Source organism: Melospiza georgiana, chromosome 31 (assembly GCF_028018845.1).
Source record: "Melospiza georgiana isolate bMelGeo1 chromosome 31, bMelGeo1.pri, whole genome shotgun sequence".
NCBI lineage: Eukaryota > Metazoa > Chordata > Aves > Passeriformes > Passerellidae > Melospiza > Melospiza georgiana.
In genome coordinates this window covers 2,703,063-2,722,835 of record NC_080460.1, presented here as the reverse complement: position 1 = coordinate 2,722,835, position 19,773 = coordinate 2,703,063, and the positions used below count along the sequence as shown (strand labels likewise).

Here is a 19,773-nt window from a genome sequence, read left to right as displayed (position 1 = left end):
CTGTCCAGCCAGCTCCTTGCCTGCTGTGGAGTGTCCTGAATGCTGCTGGGGACTGTCCCCAAGCACTGCAGGGTGGCTGCATGTCCTGCAGTCAAGCAGAGCTGAGGAGGGCTCTGCAGGCACCTGCAGCTGGATCCAAGTGCCTGAGGGCATGGCAAGGCTGAGCACCCGCAGGAAATGTCTGTGCCACCCTCAGAGAGGAGAGCTCTGGGGACACAGCCCTTGGTGGGGCTGTCCCCCTCAGGAGGGGCTGCTGAACGGGGAGAAGTGAAGGAGATCAGCAGGCAGTGATGTCCCCAGGTGTGTCCCCAGCTGCAGGGCCACCCACAGCACTGCCTCAGCAACCCACAGCTCACTGTGCCTCCCCAGAGCAGGGCTCTTCATCCAAACGGCCCCTGAGCCGGCAGCCAGAGCAGCAAAGTTCCATCAGGAAATTAAAAAAGTGAAAATTCAGATTTAAGGCCACTTACACAGAGCAGCTGTCCTCACCTGGCATGGCAGATGCCCTTCCCAACAAATACTCAAAGTACAAAGGAGGCACTTTGGAACTGCCTTCTCCAGAGCAGTAGAAAATGCAAGCAGGTTTCAGCAGGTAGCAGTGCCTGCAGAAGAGAACCCAGAGAAGCGCCCAAGTTTGTAGGAATGTAAGGAAAATGGGAAAGCACATGGGAGAAATGCTCAAATGCAAGTTGTTTTACCAAATAATTTACGTGCAGAGCAAAAAGGGGCACCACCTCCAGCACAAGATTTCAGTTTTTGTGTGTGCATGACAAGCTCAGATGCCAGTTTCCCTCAGGAGATATTTGAAAAGGGATTTGCTGCCCTAGCCATGAAGTCTTGGGCTCTCCTACACACTCCAGGCTCCCACTAGAGCATGCAGAGATTCCTCAGGAGCCCCACCTGCCACTGGGGGGACACCTGGCACCCCACAGCCCCAGGGGACAGAGGGAGATTTCCAAGGAGTAAGGAAAGGATTTCCAAGGAGTGTGATCCCTACTGCACCAGGAGCAGGGAAGAGGCTGCTACTCAGACACTGTAGAAGCAACAGTCTGGGTCAAGCTGACAGCAAGGTGGCAAAAGAAAAAGATTTCTCCTGGAAGTGGATCTGAAAATGGCCTGAGAGGCACATGCTGCTCCTGAGGGGTTTATGCCTCACACACGAGTGGGACAGGCTGATGAGGATTCCCCTGGTTGTCAAGGCAGCCAATTTCAGCTCAGCTCAGCAGCTGTTGTGCTGTGAGAGACCTGTGATGACACACATGCACATCACCCCAGTCCCTCCCTGGGGCTGGACACACCAGATGGAAGCACATGACACCATCAGAGTTTCATTTAATACTGCCCCTGCACGGGGCTTCACTGTAACAGTAACAAGAAGGCATCTTTGCCATGAGCTGCCCAAAGACTCCAGGCAGCATTAGTGCTCCTCCAAACAACAGCCAGAGGATGCAAAAGCGAGTCCCAGCAGCTCTGGAGGAGCCCAAGTCCAAAGATTGAGTTGAGAGCTCTCCAGACAAGGCCTGGCTGTGCTGGAGCAGGTGGCAGTGCTGGAGGCAGCACACTCAGGAGCGGCTCCGGTCCTCGTGGCTGCCTACAATCATTTTGCTGTAGAGTTTCTGCTGCTCCTCCTTGAAGGCATCTTTCACCTTCTCCCTTTTCAGTCCTCCATCCCTGGGGAGAGAGTCATATCAGAGAGGCTGCAGGCAGGCACCATCTTCATCTGGGCAAGTCAGAATCCCAGTGCCACATGCTGCCAGGGCACACCTGTCCCTAAAGGGCATCACTTTCTTACCTGGTTCTGCCAGGAGCTGCCCCCATGGCCCTGCACACTGTGCTCAAAATAGCAACTCTGCCAGAAACATGAGCTACTCTAGCAGAGCTACAGGAGACTGCCAGCCTGCCTCCTGAGCTCTGAGCCCTCAGTGCCTAGGAAAGCAAGTTCCCAAGCTGATCACACCTTGCTGAGCGGAAACAAGCCAAACCCAGGGCATCCCAATGCAAGCCACAATCACAGAATGAAGCTCTGATGCCCAGCATACAGAAGATGCAAAGATTTTGGTGCCTACTACAGAATGACATTCCTCCCCTTGTCCTACCCTAAGCCAGGGGGTAGAACTTTACCCTACCCTGAGCAAGGGGGTAAAACTTTACCCTACCCTGTTCTACCCTAAGCAAGAAACAAATGGAGCTCTGCAGCCCATGAGCACATCCCAGGACAAGGAACTCTGGCACCAGGAAGAGAAAAGCCAGCTGGGACTCACCAGAGCAGATCCACAAGGCCCCCCTGCCTGGCAATGGCTGACTTCACTCGATTGGCAAACTGCACTGCGTCCTCTTCGGGCTGGGGCAAAACAAGAGTGATCAGCAGGAGCAAAGGGACACACATCTGGAAAGTGGTCACACATCTGGGTCACCTTACCTGCCTGGTCATTGGGGGCAAGTACCAGACACTGCAGACAATGGCCCAGCTGGTCATCATCCTCAGGAGGTAGGTCACCATGCCGTACTTGCTGCTGTTCCAAAAGGCATCTCCAAACTGTGGGTCATACTAAAAGGCAGAAGAGTTCATGAAGTGTCTCTGAGGCTCCAACTTCCACCCCAAACTGAGCTAAAGCTCAGCTCACTACATGGAGTGACCTCAGCTTCCCTGTGCCCTCAGAGCAGGCCGGGCTGGGCTGCCAGGACAGAGGTACAGAGGGACAGACAGACTTGTGCCTTGTCATACCTTGATGGCTACAGGGTAAACTGTAGCTCCAATTTCGAAGCTCCCCTTTTTGAACATCATCACAGATGTGTTGTTGATGCAGGTTCCTGTAGGAGGCAAGCACAATCTTAACTTTCCTCTGCAAATCAGGCCAGAAGTCTAAGCTTAAGGGCAGGGCAACAGGAAGCCAGCAACTCTCTCCAATTCTCTGTCCAAGCCCTGCTCTCTGTGTGCACAGAAAGGGTCACTGGGACATCATGTGTGTCACTCTAGGCTCACTCAGCTCTAAAGACACAGTGTCCCTTTTGTCTCACTGGAGGGTCTCAAGCTCTTGGCTATGTGAGAAGGAAAGGAACAGAGATTGGTGCTGTCTCAAGGTGCCTTCTCCACCTGGTGCTTCTCTGGCCTCATTGCACTCACCTTCTGGAAAAATAAGAATGGGCAGCTTGCTTTTGTCCTGGACATGTTCTGTGAGCCTAAAGAGAAGAATGTCAAAAATCAGCAGAAGGGAGAGACACCCTCAGTAACAATCCACACAGCACATAACCCACACCCTGCAGTCACCAGGGGCACAATCTCCCAGCACTTATGAGGCCTCATCCAAGGGAGGTGAGCAGCCCTGTACCTCCCCCAGCCCTCAGAAGCACCCTGCAGGCAGCTGTCACCCACTGTCACCCACTGTCACCCACTGTCACCCACTGTCACACCTTCTGGCCACCAGGTGACGATCCTTGACCTCGGAGCGCTCGAACCAGACGTGGGGACAAGCTTTCACCATGGCTCTCTGGATCACACCCATGAGCCCTCCATGGATCTGACCCACCTGAACAGGGCAAGAACACACAACTCACAAGACCTGGGCACGCACAAAAGTCAAGGCTGCATTCACAGCCAGACTGAGGTTTATCTTCCTGCCCCTACCCTGGAAAGGCTGAGAGGAAAAGCCCCAGGCTGTGATCTGAAAGACAGACACAGCAAACCCCAAGTGCTTTCCCCATGGGGAAGAACTTTTCTCTTCCAGCAACAGCAAAGCCCAGGGCTCTTCTTGCAAAGCTGCACCCACAGACCCCTGGTGCTCTGAGCTCCAGGCTGAGCTTGCACACCACAGACAACAGAGTCTGACAGTGCCCCACCGTGTAATGCAGGGCCAAGAAGTTCTACATGCTCAAAGGACTCTTGCTGCCCCACAACAAGCTTTGCTGCCCCCTCCATGCAGGCAGAGCTGGTACCTTACCATGGCATAGTAGCCATCACTGGCCAGGATGATCACATCAATGGGGGAGGTGTGATTGGCCACACAGATGCCTCCATTTCGGGGTCTGTTCTCTCTACAAAGCAAAAGTAGAGGTGAAGAAAGAGGAAAGAAGCATGAGAGCTCCATAATGCCCAGCATGGAGCACCCCTGGGCAGGCAGAGCTGGAGCAGACAGCCCTTACCTGTCATGGTAGGTGATGATGGCTGTGAGGGCACGCACACAGATCCTGTAGCACATCAGGTGCACGTGTTTGCTCAGGAAATCCTTACACCTGCAGCCCAGGACAGAGAACATCACTCCCCATTATATATATTCTATATATTATATATAATATATATATTATATATATTATATATTCTATATATTATATATATAAAATATGCATTATATACACTATATATGTGATATACATTATATATATAATATATAACATATAACATATAACATATAACATATTATATATTATATATTATATATTATATATTATATATTATATATTATATATTATATATTATATATTATATGTTATATATTATATATTATATGTTATATGTTATATATTATAGGTATACTATATATATACAATATTGTATATATTATGCATACACAATATAAATTGTATGTACTACAATATCCTCTGTAACAGTGCCACTCAGCCCAGTGAAATCTCCTACAGAAACACAGCATGCCCTGAGCTTTGCTGTCAGCTTATGATCACTGATTCTTAACTCAAGAGAATAAAATTTTGGCCTTTGCTTTTATCTGTTATTATTCTTTTCAGAGGCCACAGCGCTTTGCCACAGGCTTAGTGCTCACATCTAAGCCTTTTGTTGAAAATTACAGGGTGCCCATTCCTCAGAGACCACCTGCTCTGCCTGCAGGTGGTAGAACACAAAGCTCTGTAGGGAAATTTCAGGATTATAAGGATGGAGCGCTCCCCATCTGCTTCTCCCTCAAAGATGCACTCACCTTCCATTTGGCAAATATCCCACCACTGTGGTACCAGTCACCAACAAGCTGATGCCAGTAAATGCCAGGGCTATCCTGCAGAAAGAAGAACATGCTAGAAAAACCAGGCCAGCAGCACGTTCCTGCAGGCAGGGGCCAGGACCAGGACCCACCTGAGGGGCAGGAGGAAGCAGTAGCGGATGAGCACCCCGAGCCCCCAGAGCACAGTGAGGCGCAGGCTGATGTACTGGAAGTTGTAGTTGGTCCTGCTGAGCAGGTTCCAGGACTCCAGCTCTTCAGCTGAGAATCTCTTGGTCACTTCATCGTCCATGATGGTCTCGATGCCTTTGCGGCAGAAATAGAAAATGTCCGAGAGCTCGAACTCGGGCGTGTCCAGGGCTTTGCCGCTGCCGCTGCGGCGCAGCTCCTTGATCTCCTCCTCCAGGGACGTTGGCTCCTTTGCAATGATACCTGCAACACACCACAGGCAGCTCTCAGCAAAGTGGGACTTGCCCGCTCAAAGAGAGACAAAAGTCACCCTCCTCAGGGTCCTCTTCCCTTCCCTCCCCACTGCCAGGGTGCTCCTTCACGAAACAGAGCTCTCTACAACTCCGTCCCACAGGGAAAAGATTTCCCAGCAGCTCAGACACCACATTTACCCCACGTCCCCACAAGAATTTTGATCTCCATGTACCCATGCAGGGCAGGATCTCACCATTGACATAGGGCTTGTACAAGGGATGGTTCTTCTCCTTGGCACCACGCTCTATTCTTAGTGTTGCCCACTGCAAGACAGACAGGACGACCAAGATTGGCAAGAAACTCCACACTACTGCCCACTTCAGAGCTGGCTTTCAGGAAGGACCATAGTGCAGGAGAGAAGATGGGGCTAAAGTAGGAGGCTTCCATACAAAAAAGAAAGAGTGAGTGATGAACCCAGCTGAGGTGGAAACAGAGACTGGCCCGGGAAACTGGGAGTGCCACAGGGAGGAAGAGTTCAGTGCTGAGATGGCACAGCAAGGTTTTCTGCAGTTTTTGTGACCTCTCAGCTCAGTGCTGAGATGGCACAGCAAGGTTTTCTGCAGTTTCTGTGACCTCTCAGCTCTGCTGCACCTTGCACACGTGGTTGCCACTGCACAGCTTCTGGGCTGTCTGCAGCACACTGTAGGAAGCTGGTCAGGGCACCAGTGCTACCCTTCCACCCTTGTTTCTTCCAAATTCAAAGCAGAGACTGTTTTCAGGTTGCTGCTGACACATCAGGCTGAGGATGGGAAGGGATCCTGTCCCCTCTGATTCAGCTGATGGCTGCTGCTGCTTCTCAGCTCAGCAATCTGCCCAAAACAGCAGCAGCAAGCACCCTCAGACAGCTGGCTGCCAAACCCTGTGCCAGGACTACTTGTTCTATCAGCTAGTTTTCAAGGGCAGCAGCACAAACTGCAGGCTGTATTTCTGTGCAGAATCCCTGCCTGCCCTCCAAATAACCTTCACAGCCTGTAATTCATACAGGTCTGGAAGGAGAAGCTTCTGAAGAAGAAGGATTTGTGTACAATGTGTTTCTCTGTGAGGAGGGAAGTTGGGATTGGGAAGGGCATCCCAGTCTGAGCCCATACCAGAGGGCAGCAATGAGGGAATGCTGACTGCACACAGAGTGTGCATCCTGCTCACCTTGCAGCTGCCTCTGCCAGCAGCCACACTCCAGCTTTGCACAAGACTGCCTGGATGCTGCCATCCCAGAGGTCAGGAGAGGAGCTGTGAGCTCACAGGAGCTCAGCAGCCTATGGGGAAGGCAGTGCTTGCAAGGCCAGCTCACCTCCTGACTGTGGCAGCAGCAAACCCAGACTCCCACCTGAGAGGCACCAGGCAGGTGCCCTCCCTGCCACCAACACAGGTGTGCTGCTGCCAGGCTGTGCCCCACAACCTTCCAGACCCCACCACACTCCCAGGTGCTGCCCCTCTGGGTTCCCAATATTAACCTTGAGTGCTGGGAAATAGCCCTCCAAAATACAAACCTATGGTCAAATTTAATTTCCACCAAATCAGTGACCAGTTGTGCATGAGTGCTCCTCTATCCGGCCACTAAAATCCTTTAATAAAAGGTGGAATAGACTTCCCAGTCTTATCAGAAAAATAGTTTCAAACACCAATATAGGTGTGGAGAGTAAATGTTCCTGAATTGAAGGGAGAGGAGCAAAAAAAAGAAAACATTGTGAAAAGTTCTGTTTAAAACTTTTTTTTCTGCCAGCTTCAGTCAGTAAATTTGTAGTCAGGTCTTCTGATATCTGTGTTAAAAACAAAGCCCAGGGCCTTCCCATTTATACCTCAGGTTTTTGGGAGGACTCAAGAGTTTAAAGAGCTGAACACTGTGAGCTCCAGTCCAGGGATACTCTGGGGACAATCAGCCCTGTTCCAACAGCAGCAGCTACACCACACATCCTTCAGCAGCACAAACTCCATATTTAAGAGCCTAAAATCTCCCTAGCAAACACTTTGTTTCACCTGGGCTACCAGGGTAGGGTGGTATAGGCTTTACCTACTACTCCTAGTAAATAAAAAATTCTGGTCTGGTCAGGAACTTGCTTCAAGAGGTGTTGGCTCAGAGACAGCCCATAAAATTAGTCCACCAAAGGCAGGCAAGGGAACAGCATGACAACAAGCTGGAAAATTCCACTTGGCCTCTCTGTGCCAAGAGGGTGGGCAAGGGCTGCTGGTTGTCCTCCAAGGCAGCAGGTCCAGGCAGGGCTCAGTAGGTGACACTCCAGGACAGCAGCATGTGGAGAGCTCTGGGTTTTGGCCACAGACCACTCGGGGCTTGCAGCACAAATGTCCTGCCTTGCTTCCTCTGCTCTTGTTTCCTCCAAATGTGACTCAGACAGGAGCAGCCTGCTGGCTCTGGTCCCTCCTCATCACAGCTGACACCAGTGCAGCAGCACCCTGCCCTGACTGGGACATGAACCCCTCCAAGCTCCCCCTCAGATCCTGTACCTTGCCAGACTATTGCTTTACTTGAAGATTTACTCGATTAATTACAGGGAAAAAACAGCCTGAGATGAGTCAGAGGTCAGCTGGCAGTAGCACGACATCCACAGCCCTATCTTCCACTCTAGTCACCCAAAATCCCCTCCTGAGGCAAAAGCCTCTCTTCCATGCTTGGAAAAACCTCTGTAAACACAGAGAACACTCTGAAAATACGACTTACCTGAAAAATCTTTAACAAAGTTTTCATGTAAACCTTGCGGATGCCGAAGGAGACTCCAAAAATGGCTGGCACGATGATGAAAACCAGGAGCAGAGTGAAGAGGACAGTTATGGAAATCCCCAAGAGATTAACCACTAGGCTGTCAAAGGGGAGCAGGAGGAACATGGTGAAGGGCCCAGGCAAGGCTGGTGCCCTGCAGCCAGACACAAGGGCTGCTCACAGCCCTGAACCAATCCTCCTGTTAGTCAGCAGCAGTGTCACACATGCACCGAGTCTGCAGTGTGCCCAGAGACCCCATTCCAAAGTTCACATCCTCCCGGGGCTCTGAGACAGGGAATGCCACAGGATCAGACAGAGCACTTGGGAAAACAAGCCCAGAGTCTGCCAGGAGCTCGGCTGAGTTCAGACGACGCAGGCCAAAGAGCTCAGAGCACACACACAGCTTTGTCCACGGGCAGGGCAGCAACACGAGTGCAGCAACTGATCCCCTCCCAGGCTGCCACTGAGCAAGTCCTGCTGCCGGGCAGCTGCTCCTGGAGAATCTGGCAGCAGAATGCCCTGGGGGCTGCTGAGAGCATGCAGAGTCTCTTCAGAGGGACAAGGTGGAGTCCATCCCTGAGCCTGCATTGGAGGAGATCGAGGGAGTTGGCACTGACAGGAGCCTACCGTGTGTGCAGCTATTATTGCTCTGGCCACGAGGGCACGGGCACCAGCACGGCTGCTCCTCGCATGACGCCTGGACCCCGTTCAGTTCTGGAGGCCCCTGGCATCCGCTCACGCTGAAGGGTCATCACAGACACCAACGAAAGCTTGTGCTCCTGGAAAGCTTTCAAACAGCACGTTGGCTCCTTGGCAGATGTGGCACTCACATGCCAGCAGCAGCAGCAGAGGAGGAGGAGGAGGACAGCGCTGGAGTCAGCAGATCGGAGAGATGTCAACGCAGAGACAGCGGGCTCTGAAACCTGCAAGGCAGTGCCTGGGCTGAGGTCACACCGTTCACAGCAGCTCCCCACAGCAAGACTGAGACTCTATATCAGCGACTCTGACACTCCAGCTACGGCCTGTCACTGTCACAGCCCTGGGAATCACCTCCTGCTGCCGTTCATCCTGTACGGTCACACCATGCACACTCATCCAGAGCCACGCCTACGGCACAGGATGCTGCAATCGGGTCTCGAGTACAGGAAAGGAGGGACAGAAAACCCTTCCTCGTGACAAAGCCCTTATCATGTCTCTCATTTCAGGGGCATCCGAGAGAAGTGAGGAAGCCAGGCACCGAGATTCCTGGACAGGCATCACTTCCTCTGCTCCTGTCTCATCCCCAGTGACAAAGGGCAGATTTACAAACAGTGCAGGACAGGAAGTCAGCCCCTAAGGGGAGAATTACAGCTCATGATTAGTCAAAGAAGAACTCGCTGGGGCACAGGGACCAGTCAAAGGTCACATACCCACAGGGTCAGCAGTGCCTTACGATAAAAAATTAGTATACTCAGGAGAGCCTGCCCTCTGGACACCACATTCACAGGCTACCTGGGGATGGGATTTAACAGAAAAGCACACAGAGCAAAGGAGAGTCTGTAAAGATCCTCTTGCTCCCCTGTACACTGTGTTCCAGCTGCTGATTAAACACTGCCGTACCAGTAACGCCAAGAACAGCGTTAGCGCTTCACAGTGACACACAGACCGTGTACCGTCAGCTCGTCACCCACACGTGCCCATGATGCCACCGCTGTCCCCCATCACAGGCAGGACCGGTCACACGGGCCCCTGAGGCGGCAGCGCTCCGTGAGGGCTCGGCCGTGACTCCCGTGCCCCAGCCACCGGCACGGCACAGCCCACGTGTGCTGCGGCCCTGCCCGCGGGCTCCCGCCGCCCGCAGCCGCCCCTCCGGCCCCGCCCCGGGCTGAGGCACGGCCGGGCGGGCCCGGCAGGCTCAGAGCCCGCTCCGCTGTGCCGGGGCTGCAGCGATTCACCGCTCGGCACGGCGGCATAACGGGCGGGCCGGGGCCGCGGCGAGCGTGGATCGCAGCTCGGTTCCCCGGGAACGCGGCGGGGCCAGGCCCGGCCCTCCCGACGCCCTTCGTGCTCGGTGCGCGCGGGGCGGGGACGCGCGGGGCCGGCGCGGGGGGCACTGCGGCGCGGCCTGAGGGAGGCCGCGCTCCCGGGGATAACGGCGGGCGGGCCGGGGCTTTTCTGCCGGGCCCGTGCGGGGCGGGAAGGGGCGCGAAGGCCGCCGCGAGCGTTCGGTCACTCACTCACTCACTATCTCAGTCACTCACCTGCTGCTGCCGCCGCCGCCGCCACCGGGCCCCGCTCCGCCCCGCCACGTGCCGTGCGCGCCCCCGCACCGCGCTGCGTGCGTGGCGTCAGCGCGCCGCCCGCGGGGCCGCGCCCGCCAGGCCGCGCCGCTCACTGCACCACCGGCTCCGCCAGGGGGCGCCCGCGCGTCCCTCCCGCCGCCCGCTGAGGGCCCGGCCCCGCCCCAGCCCCGGAGGCGCACAGGAGGCAGCAGTCGCCAAACGCCGTCACTTTATTATATAATAAACTCCCCGTTACAGCACCGACCACCGCAGGCACCCACTCCTGGCACAGCGAGCCCGCGGTGAGCGCATCTCGGGAGGCCAGGATGGTGCCCCCTCCCTCCACGCAAGGCACTTGGGCAGCACCGGGCACGGCGGCTCCCGGCCTGGCTCCCAGCCCGCAGCCCTGCCCCTACTCTCGTGTTGCCCTGAGAACCTGCACGAAGGAGTTGCTTCAAGCAGCAGCTTCCAGCCGCTGGAGCGGCAGCAAGAAGCGAAGAAGCTTCTGCAGTGACTGGCGGCTGCTCATGGAGCAGCAGGCCATGAAGGAGCTAACGAAAATGTGAGGAGCATCTTCTGCAGCTGACCCCTCCCCAAGGGACAGGGAGGGCACCTACACGTCCCCACACTACCAATAAGGAGCCTGGGTCTCTGAATGCCGCCAGGTCTGCAGGTGAGACAGCACCAGAGCAGCAGCCCCAGAGGTGCCAAGGTGCTCCCAGGCCCTGCTGGCGCTCTTCACAGCACAGGAGGCAGGGCGGATCATGCCCACCTGGCAGATCTTGTAGTTCTTCCCGTGGTTGTTGTCCCAGTGGGTCTTTTGTCCACACTGGAAGGAGATGCAGAACTCTGCAGCCCTGTGGGAAATGGATGGTTTGGGCAGGGTAAGCTCAAAAGTGAAGATGTCCGTGTCGGCTGAGCCGTACGTGCTGTGCATGTACTGGCAAGGGATGTCCCTGAAGCTCTTCCAGCCATCAAAGGTGATACGGACCATCACTTTCTTCTCGTACTCGATGTTTTGAACCTTCACTGTCCCTGACAGAGCCCGGCCCTGGATCACACAGCTCTCCAGGCACACCAAGTTGCTGTGCAGGCTGTTCCTGAAAGCCACATAGTTTGCAGACGGCTGTGGGAAGTCCAGCACGTACCTGCCCGCTTCCCACAGGGGGCTTTTCTTAGGTCTGAAACCAGCAAGGTCTGACAGGGCATGCTGCAAATCACAGAGGTCCTCCTCAATCTTTGAGAAGAAGCGGACAGCTGTCAGTGAGAGCCCTTTCATATCAGCAAACACAACCTGCTTCTTCTTCTGGCCCTTGGAGCCCTTGTCTCGCCTCTCTGGCTCAGGTTCTGCGCTCAGCTTCTGGTTGAGACAGGATCGGAGGGGTTTGCGGCCTCGGTTGCCCCGCAGCTCCTCGTAGGAGTTCAGCAGTTTGCGGATGGGGGGCGAATGGCTCAGGCACAGCCGCACGGCCAGGTCCACGGGCATGGCTGGCGGGGCCACAGCCCGCCCGCTGCACACCTGGAAAAGCCTAGAGACCACAACAGGAGGGGGGTCAGGCGGCGCGGCCCCGGCGAGCCCCCCGTCCCACCCGGCCCGGCCCGGCCCGGCCCCGCTCACTCGCCGCAGCTCATCGCGTCCCGCCCGCTCCGCTCCGCTCCCGCCGCGCCCGCTCCGCATCAATGGAGCCGTGGGAGCGCCCGCGGCCGGGACACCCCGCGCCGGCCAATCAGCGCCGCCCCGCGCTCCCCGCCGGCCAATGGGAGCGCGCTGCGCCGCCTGGCCCCGCCCCCTGGGGGGCTGCGCTACTCCCGGAGCGGGACCGGGACCGGGACCGGGACCGGGGAGAGGGAACAGCACAAAAACGGGCCCGGGTACCAGAAAAACACGAGTGCCTTTGGAGGAGAAGCAGCTGTGCAATATCAACAACGGGAGTGAGCTCTGGGAGAAAGGGGGACATGTTCCTTTTACTTTGGACTTTATTATGTTCCTCAGACCTAGGCTTTAATATGTTCCTCTTACCCGGGCTTTAACATGTTCCTCTTACCCAGGCTTTAACATGTTCCTCTTACTTTGGACTTTCATATGTTCCTCTTACCCAGGCTTTAACATGTTCCTCTTACTTTGGACTTTCATATGTTCCTCTTACCCAGGCTTTAACATGTTCCTCTTACTTTGGACTTTCATATGTTCCTCAAACCTAGGCTTTAACATGTTCCTCAAACCTAGGCTTTAACATGTTCCTCAAATCTAGACTTTGATATTTTCCTCTTACTTTGGACTTCCCTATGTTCCTCTTACCCAGGCTTTAATAGGGGAGGCTTGAATTGCTTTCATACACCCCTTGTCATATATTTCTCCACAGACAGCTATTTCCAGGGTGTCTAAGAAAACCCCAGACCTCCAGCTCGTGCTCTACCAGCTCAGAAGTTCTTACCCTGGATGTGTGCACTGAGAAGGAAATTTGCTCACACGCAAGAGATAACGTGGTGTCCCTGACATCTCCAATGAAAATCACCCTCACTGTTCAGGTCACATGTGACTCCTTGACAGTAAAGACTGTCACCTAAAGCAGATCACCCCTGCCTTGTTCTCCTTGCTAATCTCCCCAGAGCTGTCCAGCCATTTATGTTAAGCAGCCCTGATTGCTCCTGCTGACAGCACAGATTTTCATCAGCTCATGACACAGCTGACCGACCTACCAACATTTCTACATGGCTTTCACCACCACCATGTCTGAATGTCTGCAGCACAATGCAAGATTGGCCAAAGTGAGCTTGAACCCAGCGCCCAGCTGGCAAAAATATGATGCAAAAACATGCTTTGAACACATCATCTTGGGCTGACAGTGCAAACCCCCCAGCCTAGGGTAGAGAACACAAACATGAGTCTTCCTAGCAATGAAAGTTGTCCCACCTTTCTCTTGGCCCCAGGGGAGCAGTTCTGGCTCAGGCAGGGAAATTGCAGCTCAGCATCAGTGCCCTGCCTGTGACCTCTTCACCATCACCTGCTTTGTGTCCAGAGAGTAAACCCAAGCTATTTCCACCCAGGGGAGAGCAGAGAACAAGGAATGTGTTTGACATCAACAGCAGAGCCCACAGACACTGGAAAAGCTGCCCTTACTCTCCCAGCAGCACAGATTAAGAGGATGCCCTGCTGTGTCTTCTCCTCCATTTAAAGAACAATCCAAAACCATCATTTGCTCAATAAAGTTGTGGACATTTCTCCTTCCCCCAGCCCAGACAGAGGAGAGGTGCAGTGTGAGCAGTTCCACAGACGTTACACGGGAATTTGGTCATGGAAGGACACAAAATCAGGTGGCATTTTCAGAAAACCATCAGGTCAGTGTCAAACCATGACACTCAGGTAAAGTTCAGCCCCTAGGAGAAGACAGATGCCCCTCAAACTCACACTGCAGAGGTGCAGTGTGAGCAGTTCCACAAATGTCTGTGTATTTGGCATTTTCAGGTGTGCCACAAGTGACTCTCACCTGCAGCCTGACTGATCTCAGCCATCTGAACTCTCCTCCCTAGCCATGAATGAAGACACAGCTGCAAGCTCCACCACAGGCACTCTGGAAACCACCAGGTCAGGTGAATTCAGCCCCTAGGAGAGGACAGATGCCCCTGACAATGCTGCAGCCATGTGACAAGCACAAGCTGTCAGGACAAGCATTCAAACTGAGCAGGGCCAAGGAGAAAGGCTGCAGAGGTGCCACCTGCACTCTCCTCAGGCAGATCCTGTGCAGCACGCTTCCACAGCAGCAGATTAACAAGGATTTTGTCTGGAAGCTTCAGTCACCTCTGTGAAGTTGTCTGGCTGTAAATACACACTTCACAAGCCCTTCCTGGAGGGCTGTCCAGAGGAACATGCTACTGATTCCTCAGGATTAAACCCAGCCCCCTCTTAATGTCTATACTTGAAAAGAATCTTCTTTACCTAAATGGATTAATTAGGAAGACTATAAACCACACATGCAAAGCCACTCACACTACAAGATGCCCTGTGTCACCCCCAGCTTTGCAGAGGAAGATGTTCCCCAGACACTCCTCATGTAGGAAAGAGAAACCCTGCCCTGATGAGCCCTTGTTTGCCACAAGGTTCTGAGCTACCACACAACACCCTGGCTGGTCCTGCATGGGGCAGCACTGCCAGAGGAGCTTCTGCTTTGTGTGACCAGCAAAAATGAACTGTGTGAACTTCCCAAAGCTTTTGCTTTGTGTGACCAGCAAAAATGAACTGTGTGAACTTCCCTCAGCAGTGGCTTCTGCACGAGGGGGTCTGACAGTGCAACCTGAAAGTGTACCAGAGCCCCTCGCCCTCTGCAGGGAGGGTACTGAGGTGACACACAGCAGAAACTACTTTCTCCTGAGTCCATGACCACAGCTGATCCATTTTAGTGATGCCATCTGCCACTGCTCTTAAAAAAGGCAGTGCAGCAGCTTCACACTGCAGCTTTCCCTGTGACACAGCCTGCCCTCAGCCAGGAATGCCACAGGAAGGATTGTCTGCTGGGCATGTCACAGGCAATCAGGAGCCTGATGAGCTGTGGGGGTGGTGAATGCCTCTGTGGTACCATGTCCCAGACATCTTTTATGGAAAATCCTTTCCTTGGGATTTTTCCTCCTGAGAAGCTGGGGGGCCTCAGGAACAAAATGTAAACATTGGTTATCTGCTGCTGTGGGATGCAACAGGGGCATCTGGGATTGGTCTCATGTGGTTCTTTCTAATTAATGGCCAATCAGTCAGCTGGCTCAGACAGAGAGTCCTTTGTTATCATTCTTTTTCTATTCTTAGCTAGCTTTCTGATGAAATCCTTTCTTCTATTCTTTCAGTATAGTTTGAATGTAATATATACCATAAAATAATAAATCAAGCCTTCTGAAACATGGAGTCAGATCCTCATCTCTTCCCTCAACCTCAGACCCACCATGAACACTGTGCACCCACCTCCAGCGCCACCGTGCTCTGCCTGCCATGGAGCTGGGGATGTGGCCCTGGGAGGGGACCCAGCCCCACAGGGACCCCACTGTGGTGGTGAGGGCAGGGGAGATGGAGCTGTAGCTGCTCCCTCCCTGCAGGTGCTTACCTGTCCCCTCAGATGAGCTGCACAGCCCCCGAGGCCACCAGAGGGGCCACGGTTCTGTAGCGGATCAGGTGCTGCGAGCCCTCCTCCAGATCAATGGCATATTCCCTGCAGAGACAAGGGGGTGAGAGCTGCTGCTGCCCACAGGGACACTGAGACAGGGACACTGAGACACAGGGACACCCACTGAGACACAGGGACACCCACTGAGACCTGTGCCCCACACAGAAATGCAGTGCTGCGAGCCCTCCTCCAGGTCAATGGCATATTCCCTGCAGGGACAGGGGGTGAGAGCTGCTGCTGCTGCCCACAGGGACACTGAGACAGGGACACTGAGACACAGGGACACTGAGACAGGGACACTGAGACACAGGGACACTGAGACAGGGACACTGAGACACAAGGACACCCACTGACACACAGGGACACTGACACAGGGACACCTGTACCCCACAGAAATGTGGTGCTGCGAGCCCTCCTCCAAATCGATGGCATATTCCCTGCAGAGACAGGGGGTGAGAGCTGCTGCTGCCCACAGGGACACTGACACAGGGACACTGAGACACAGGGACACCCACTGAGACACAGGGACACCCACTGAGACAGTGACACTGACACAGGGACACCTGTACCCCACAGAAATGTGGTGCTGTGAGCCCTCCTCCAGGTCAATGGCATATTCCCTGCAGAGACAGGGGGTGAGAGCTGCTGCTGCCCACAGGGACACTGACACAGGGACACTGACACAGGGACACCCACTGAGACAGTGACACTGACACAGGGACACCTGTGCCCCACACAGAAATGCTCCCCTACCTCTGCTCATCCGTCTCTGGCTCCACCAGGATGTTCTCCTGCCGCTCCAGCACCCGCAGAAACACAAAGGAGTCCAGGTTGGGCTTTGGGACTGCAGACAAAACATTGGGAGCACAAGCTCAGCCCTCATTTCTATTCCTCTGCAGAGCACCGAGGGCTCTGACAGGTGACAAACAAAGGGAACACCAGAGCCTTGTACCCAGATGTGTGTGCTCAGCCTCAGTGCAAGGCAGGACTTGACAGCAGCAGCATGGAACCGTGTTACAGCATTGCCATCACATCATCTTTGCTCAACTCAAGGACTTGGCCCTTACATTTGGGGCTCCCTGGAGCTCTCCCCACACTTTCACCTGTTTTTACAATTTTCAGATTACCCTGGAGTCTGGAGAGACTCACCTGACTTCAGGAGAGACACTTTCTGCAGGTTAGGTGGCATGTGCTTCAGGGCCACGTTTTTCAGGTAAGCCTCTGTGTTTGCCATATACCTGAAAGAAACCATTGAAGAATTGAGTTGGTTAATTAAATACAAATCTGCAGGAAGAGTATTGACTCAAAACAAGAGTAAGAAACAGCTTCTCATCCTCATGCCATGGGCACAGCCAAAGACAGGCCCTTGGCCTACCCTGGTAGCTGACTCAAAGTCATTTTCAGTTCCTTTTTTGCCCACAAGGAAACCTCGTGGTAAGACACACTGATTCTTACTTCAGACTGTCTGCTCACAGTCTCAAGAACTTCAGCAAAACCACCCAGGTAAGTTTCTATAATCTATAAAAGGGGAGGAAGGTACATTGAAAACCTACTCACTCTGTGGCAAAAGCAAACTCCTCTGGTGATAGAATGGAGGGCTCCCCTTCAGCTCGAGACTTCTCCTTCTCCAGGATGTGGGGGAAAAACTTCTCTATCTGATATTGGAACACAACCCAAAAGGATGACACAGATCTCTCACCAGTTCAGTGTCTAAACCCCCACTCTCCACTGGATTCCCTACAAGCTGCAGGCTGCCCAAATCCCTGCTCCTGAAGTGACTGTGACACCAGGTGGCATCACCAAGCTACAAGGACACAGGGACAGGAGTGGGACACACTCAGCTGTGCCAGCCCAGGCTCAGATGAAGCCAGCAGCACTCACAATATTGTCATCGACACTGCTGTGATCTTCCTGCATTACAACACCAAATTAAGAAATGAATTTGAGTTACATTTCAGAGAAGACACTTTAATGAAATGCTGTGCTGAGGCAGGAGGCCCTGTGCAGGTGAAACCCCCCTGAAATGCCCCTTTTTCCCCCTCTGTGTTACCTTCACCAGCCGACACCTCAAGTAGCTGCTGAGCACGAAACGGATCCTCTCGATCTCCATGTGGTGCACACTGACCTTCAGGTCTCCTTTCTTGGCCCGTTTCAGGTTGGCTTCCTACAAAAAAAAGCAATAAGAAATTAAAATTCAATGGCTGAAACATCAAAGAAATAACAGAGGAAGACAAGTTTTGTATACAGAACCCACAAACCCAGACTAAGGCTGTTTTGGATGACCCAAAGCTCACTGCCTCCTTTAGCATACTTTGGGTCATCAAAATGCACTTGTGTAATTTCTGTACTTCAGCCCCTTTCCAAGGCAAGCTCAAAGAAGAAACTCAGAGAAGTTTTGTCTCAGGCAGGGGAGCAGACACACCCAGCACTCCCAAAGGGCCTGCCCACACCCCAGCCAAGCCAGGAGCACCTACTTTGAAAATGCCAATCAGTTGTTTTTAGAATTTTAAAAGTGTAATAGGAATAAAATGCTTATAAAAATTGTAATATAATTAGAGTAATAATAATTTGGACAATTTGGGTTACGACAATACAAGACAATAGAAACAAAGAGTCATGGACAGTCTGGGTACATTTTTCTGGGCAAAATAAGCCCAAAAAACAACACAGGTGAGCAGAGAATTAACCCTTAAAAGCAACAGCCTGTTGCATCTTCATGCACCTCATACATGATGCATAAATTCCATTCAAATACTGGATTCTATCTGGTCATCATCAACAACTTCTCATAATCCTAAAGGCATCATCCTGGCAGAGCAAGGCAGGAAGAAGTTCGTTTCTCCTGTTAAGAGGGCAATAAATTCTCTTTCTCTGAAAGATTCAGGTGTCCTGCAGCTGCTATCTCACTATGAGTCCTTTCTTTAGGAAAAAAGCATCTTACATAGCACAGTTTCTATTTTAACACTTTGTTACAACCTAAAACTATATTTAACACACGATTTAAGAGAATTAACACAGCATCACTTTCTAACACAACACATCCAATATTCACTTTAATATTTGCGAAAAGCCAATCATAAATATTCATTTTTCACACCTACCATGTGGTCCAGCTGCTCCACCACGCACTCGATGATTTCAGGTTTACTCTCCAGCAGCTCCGGAGCAAATTTCTCATTGAGCCAGGCCTGAAAGAAGGCACGCTGTGAGTGTAACCGAGGGAATCCTCAGCCCCACCGCCCCGCAGCCCCGCCCGTGGCCGCAGCCCCGGTACCTGCTCCAGGCTCTGGATCAGCTGGGCCGGGGTCAGCACCAGCTCCTCGCTCTCCCCGTCCGAGTCCCCGCCGGCCGCGGCCGCCATCGCTCCCGCCATCACCGACCGGCCGCGCCTCTGCGCATGCGCGGCAGCCCGGGAACATGGATGGGGAAACGCGCTGCGGCCGCTTGACCAATGGGGAAACGCGCTGGGGCCGCAGCTCCTCCTTCCGGCCAATCAGAAGACGAATTGGAAAAAAGCTATCCTTTTCAGCCAATCAGAACGCAGACTGAAGGTGCTAGGCCAACAGGAAGCGGATTGAAATGCAGCTTTCTCAGCCAATCAGAGCACGGCTCTTGGCTGCGAGCTTTTTAAACCAATCGGGAAACGGGTTGAGCTGACCAATCAGGAGGCGGATGCAGGAAGCTGGCCAATCAGAAGGCGGATGCAGCTGTTTTGGAAGTCAGCCGGCTCGGGCTGCAGCCGCCTCCACCAATCAGGAAGCGGCGTTCAGCTGCAACTTCTGGGCCAATGAGGAGGCGCAGGGAAGCTGCAGCTGCTTCAGCCAATCAGGGCACGGCAGGTTTGACACCTGCCAGCTGCAGTGCCAGGTGCCAGGTGGGCACTGGCATGATGGAGCCACAGCACAGGGACACAGCCCCCGGCCAGGCACCAGGTGGGCACCGGCCATGAGAGAGTCAGACCAGGAACTCAGGGACAGAGCCAGGCACCAGGTGGGCACTGGGCATGATGGAGCTGGGCACGGGGACAGAGCCCCCAGCGCCAGGTGCCAGCGGCCACAATGGAGCCACAGCCCCCATAGCCATGGAGCTCGGACACAGGGACAGAGGGACACAGCCCCCAGGCCAGCCTGGGCACAGGGACACAGGGACACTGCCCTCAGGCCGGGCACAGGGACACAGCCTGGGCACAAGGACACAGGGACACTGCCCTCAGGCCGGGCACA

The 19,773-nt window shown here is 53.7% G+C and overlaps 2 protein-coding genes across 3 annotated transcripts; both read right to left on the bottom strand.

Moving 5' to 3' along the window:
• Nucleotides 1–1,314: 1,314 nt before the first annotated feature.
• GPAT4 (glycerol-3-phosphate acyltransferase 4) lies at nucleotides 1,315–10,446 on the bottom strand. Its single transcript, XM_058042499.1, has 13 exons — nucleotides 10,383–10,446; nucleotides 8,104–9,065; nucleotides 5,623–5,692; nucleotides 5,081–5,378; nucleotides 4,929–5,003; nucleotides 4,141–4,230; nucleotides 3,939–4,032; nucleotides 3,412–3,527; nucleotides 3,125–3,180; nucleotides 2,726–2,811; nucleotides 2,420–2,548; nucleotides 2,262–2,341; nucleotides 1,315–1,671 (listed from the first exon to the last, which is right to left on the bottom strand). The coding sequence occupies exons 2-13, from the start codon at nucleotides 8,266–8,268 to the stop codon at nucleotides 1,563–1,565; spliced, it is 1,368 nt and encodes a 455-aa protein (XP_057898482.1). The 5' UTR covers nucleotides 8,269–9,065; nucleotides 10,383–10,446; the 3' UTR covers nucleotides 1,315–1,562.
• A 169-nt stretch (nucleotides 10,447–10,615) lies between these two features.
• On the bottom strand, nucleotides 10,616–18,932 carry GINS4 (GINS complex subunit 4). 2 transcript variants are annotated; one of them, XM_058042414.1, is made up of 8 exons: nucleotides 18,825–18,932; nucleotides 18,652–18,738; nucleotides 17,601–17,714; nucleotides 17,108–17,205; nucleotides 16,700–16,788; nucleotides 16,304–16,394; nucleotides 15,491–15,595; nucleotides 11,845–11,932 (listed from the first exon to the last, which is right to left on the bottom strand). In XM_058042414.1, exons 1-7 carry the CDS (start codon nucleotides 18,921–18,923, stop codon nucleotides 15,499–15,501), a joined length of 675 nt encoding a protein of 224 aa, XP_057898397.1. In that variant the 5' UTR covers nucleotides 18,924–18,932; the 3' UTR covers nucleotides 11,845–11,932; nucleotides 15,491–15,498. The 2 variants fall into 2 exon arrangements, with proteins under 2 accessions (XP_057898396.1, XP_057898397.1); XM_058042413.1 differs by lacking the exons at nucleotides 16,304–16,394; nucleotides 16,700–16,788; nucleotides 17,108–17,205; ... (1 more) ...; nucleotides 18,652–18,738; nucleotides 18,825–18,932 and having other exon boundaries at nucleotides 10,616–11,932; nucleotides 15,491–15,578.
• Nucleotides 18,933–19,773: the final 841 nt, after the last annotated feature.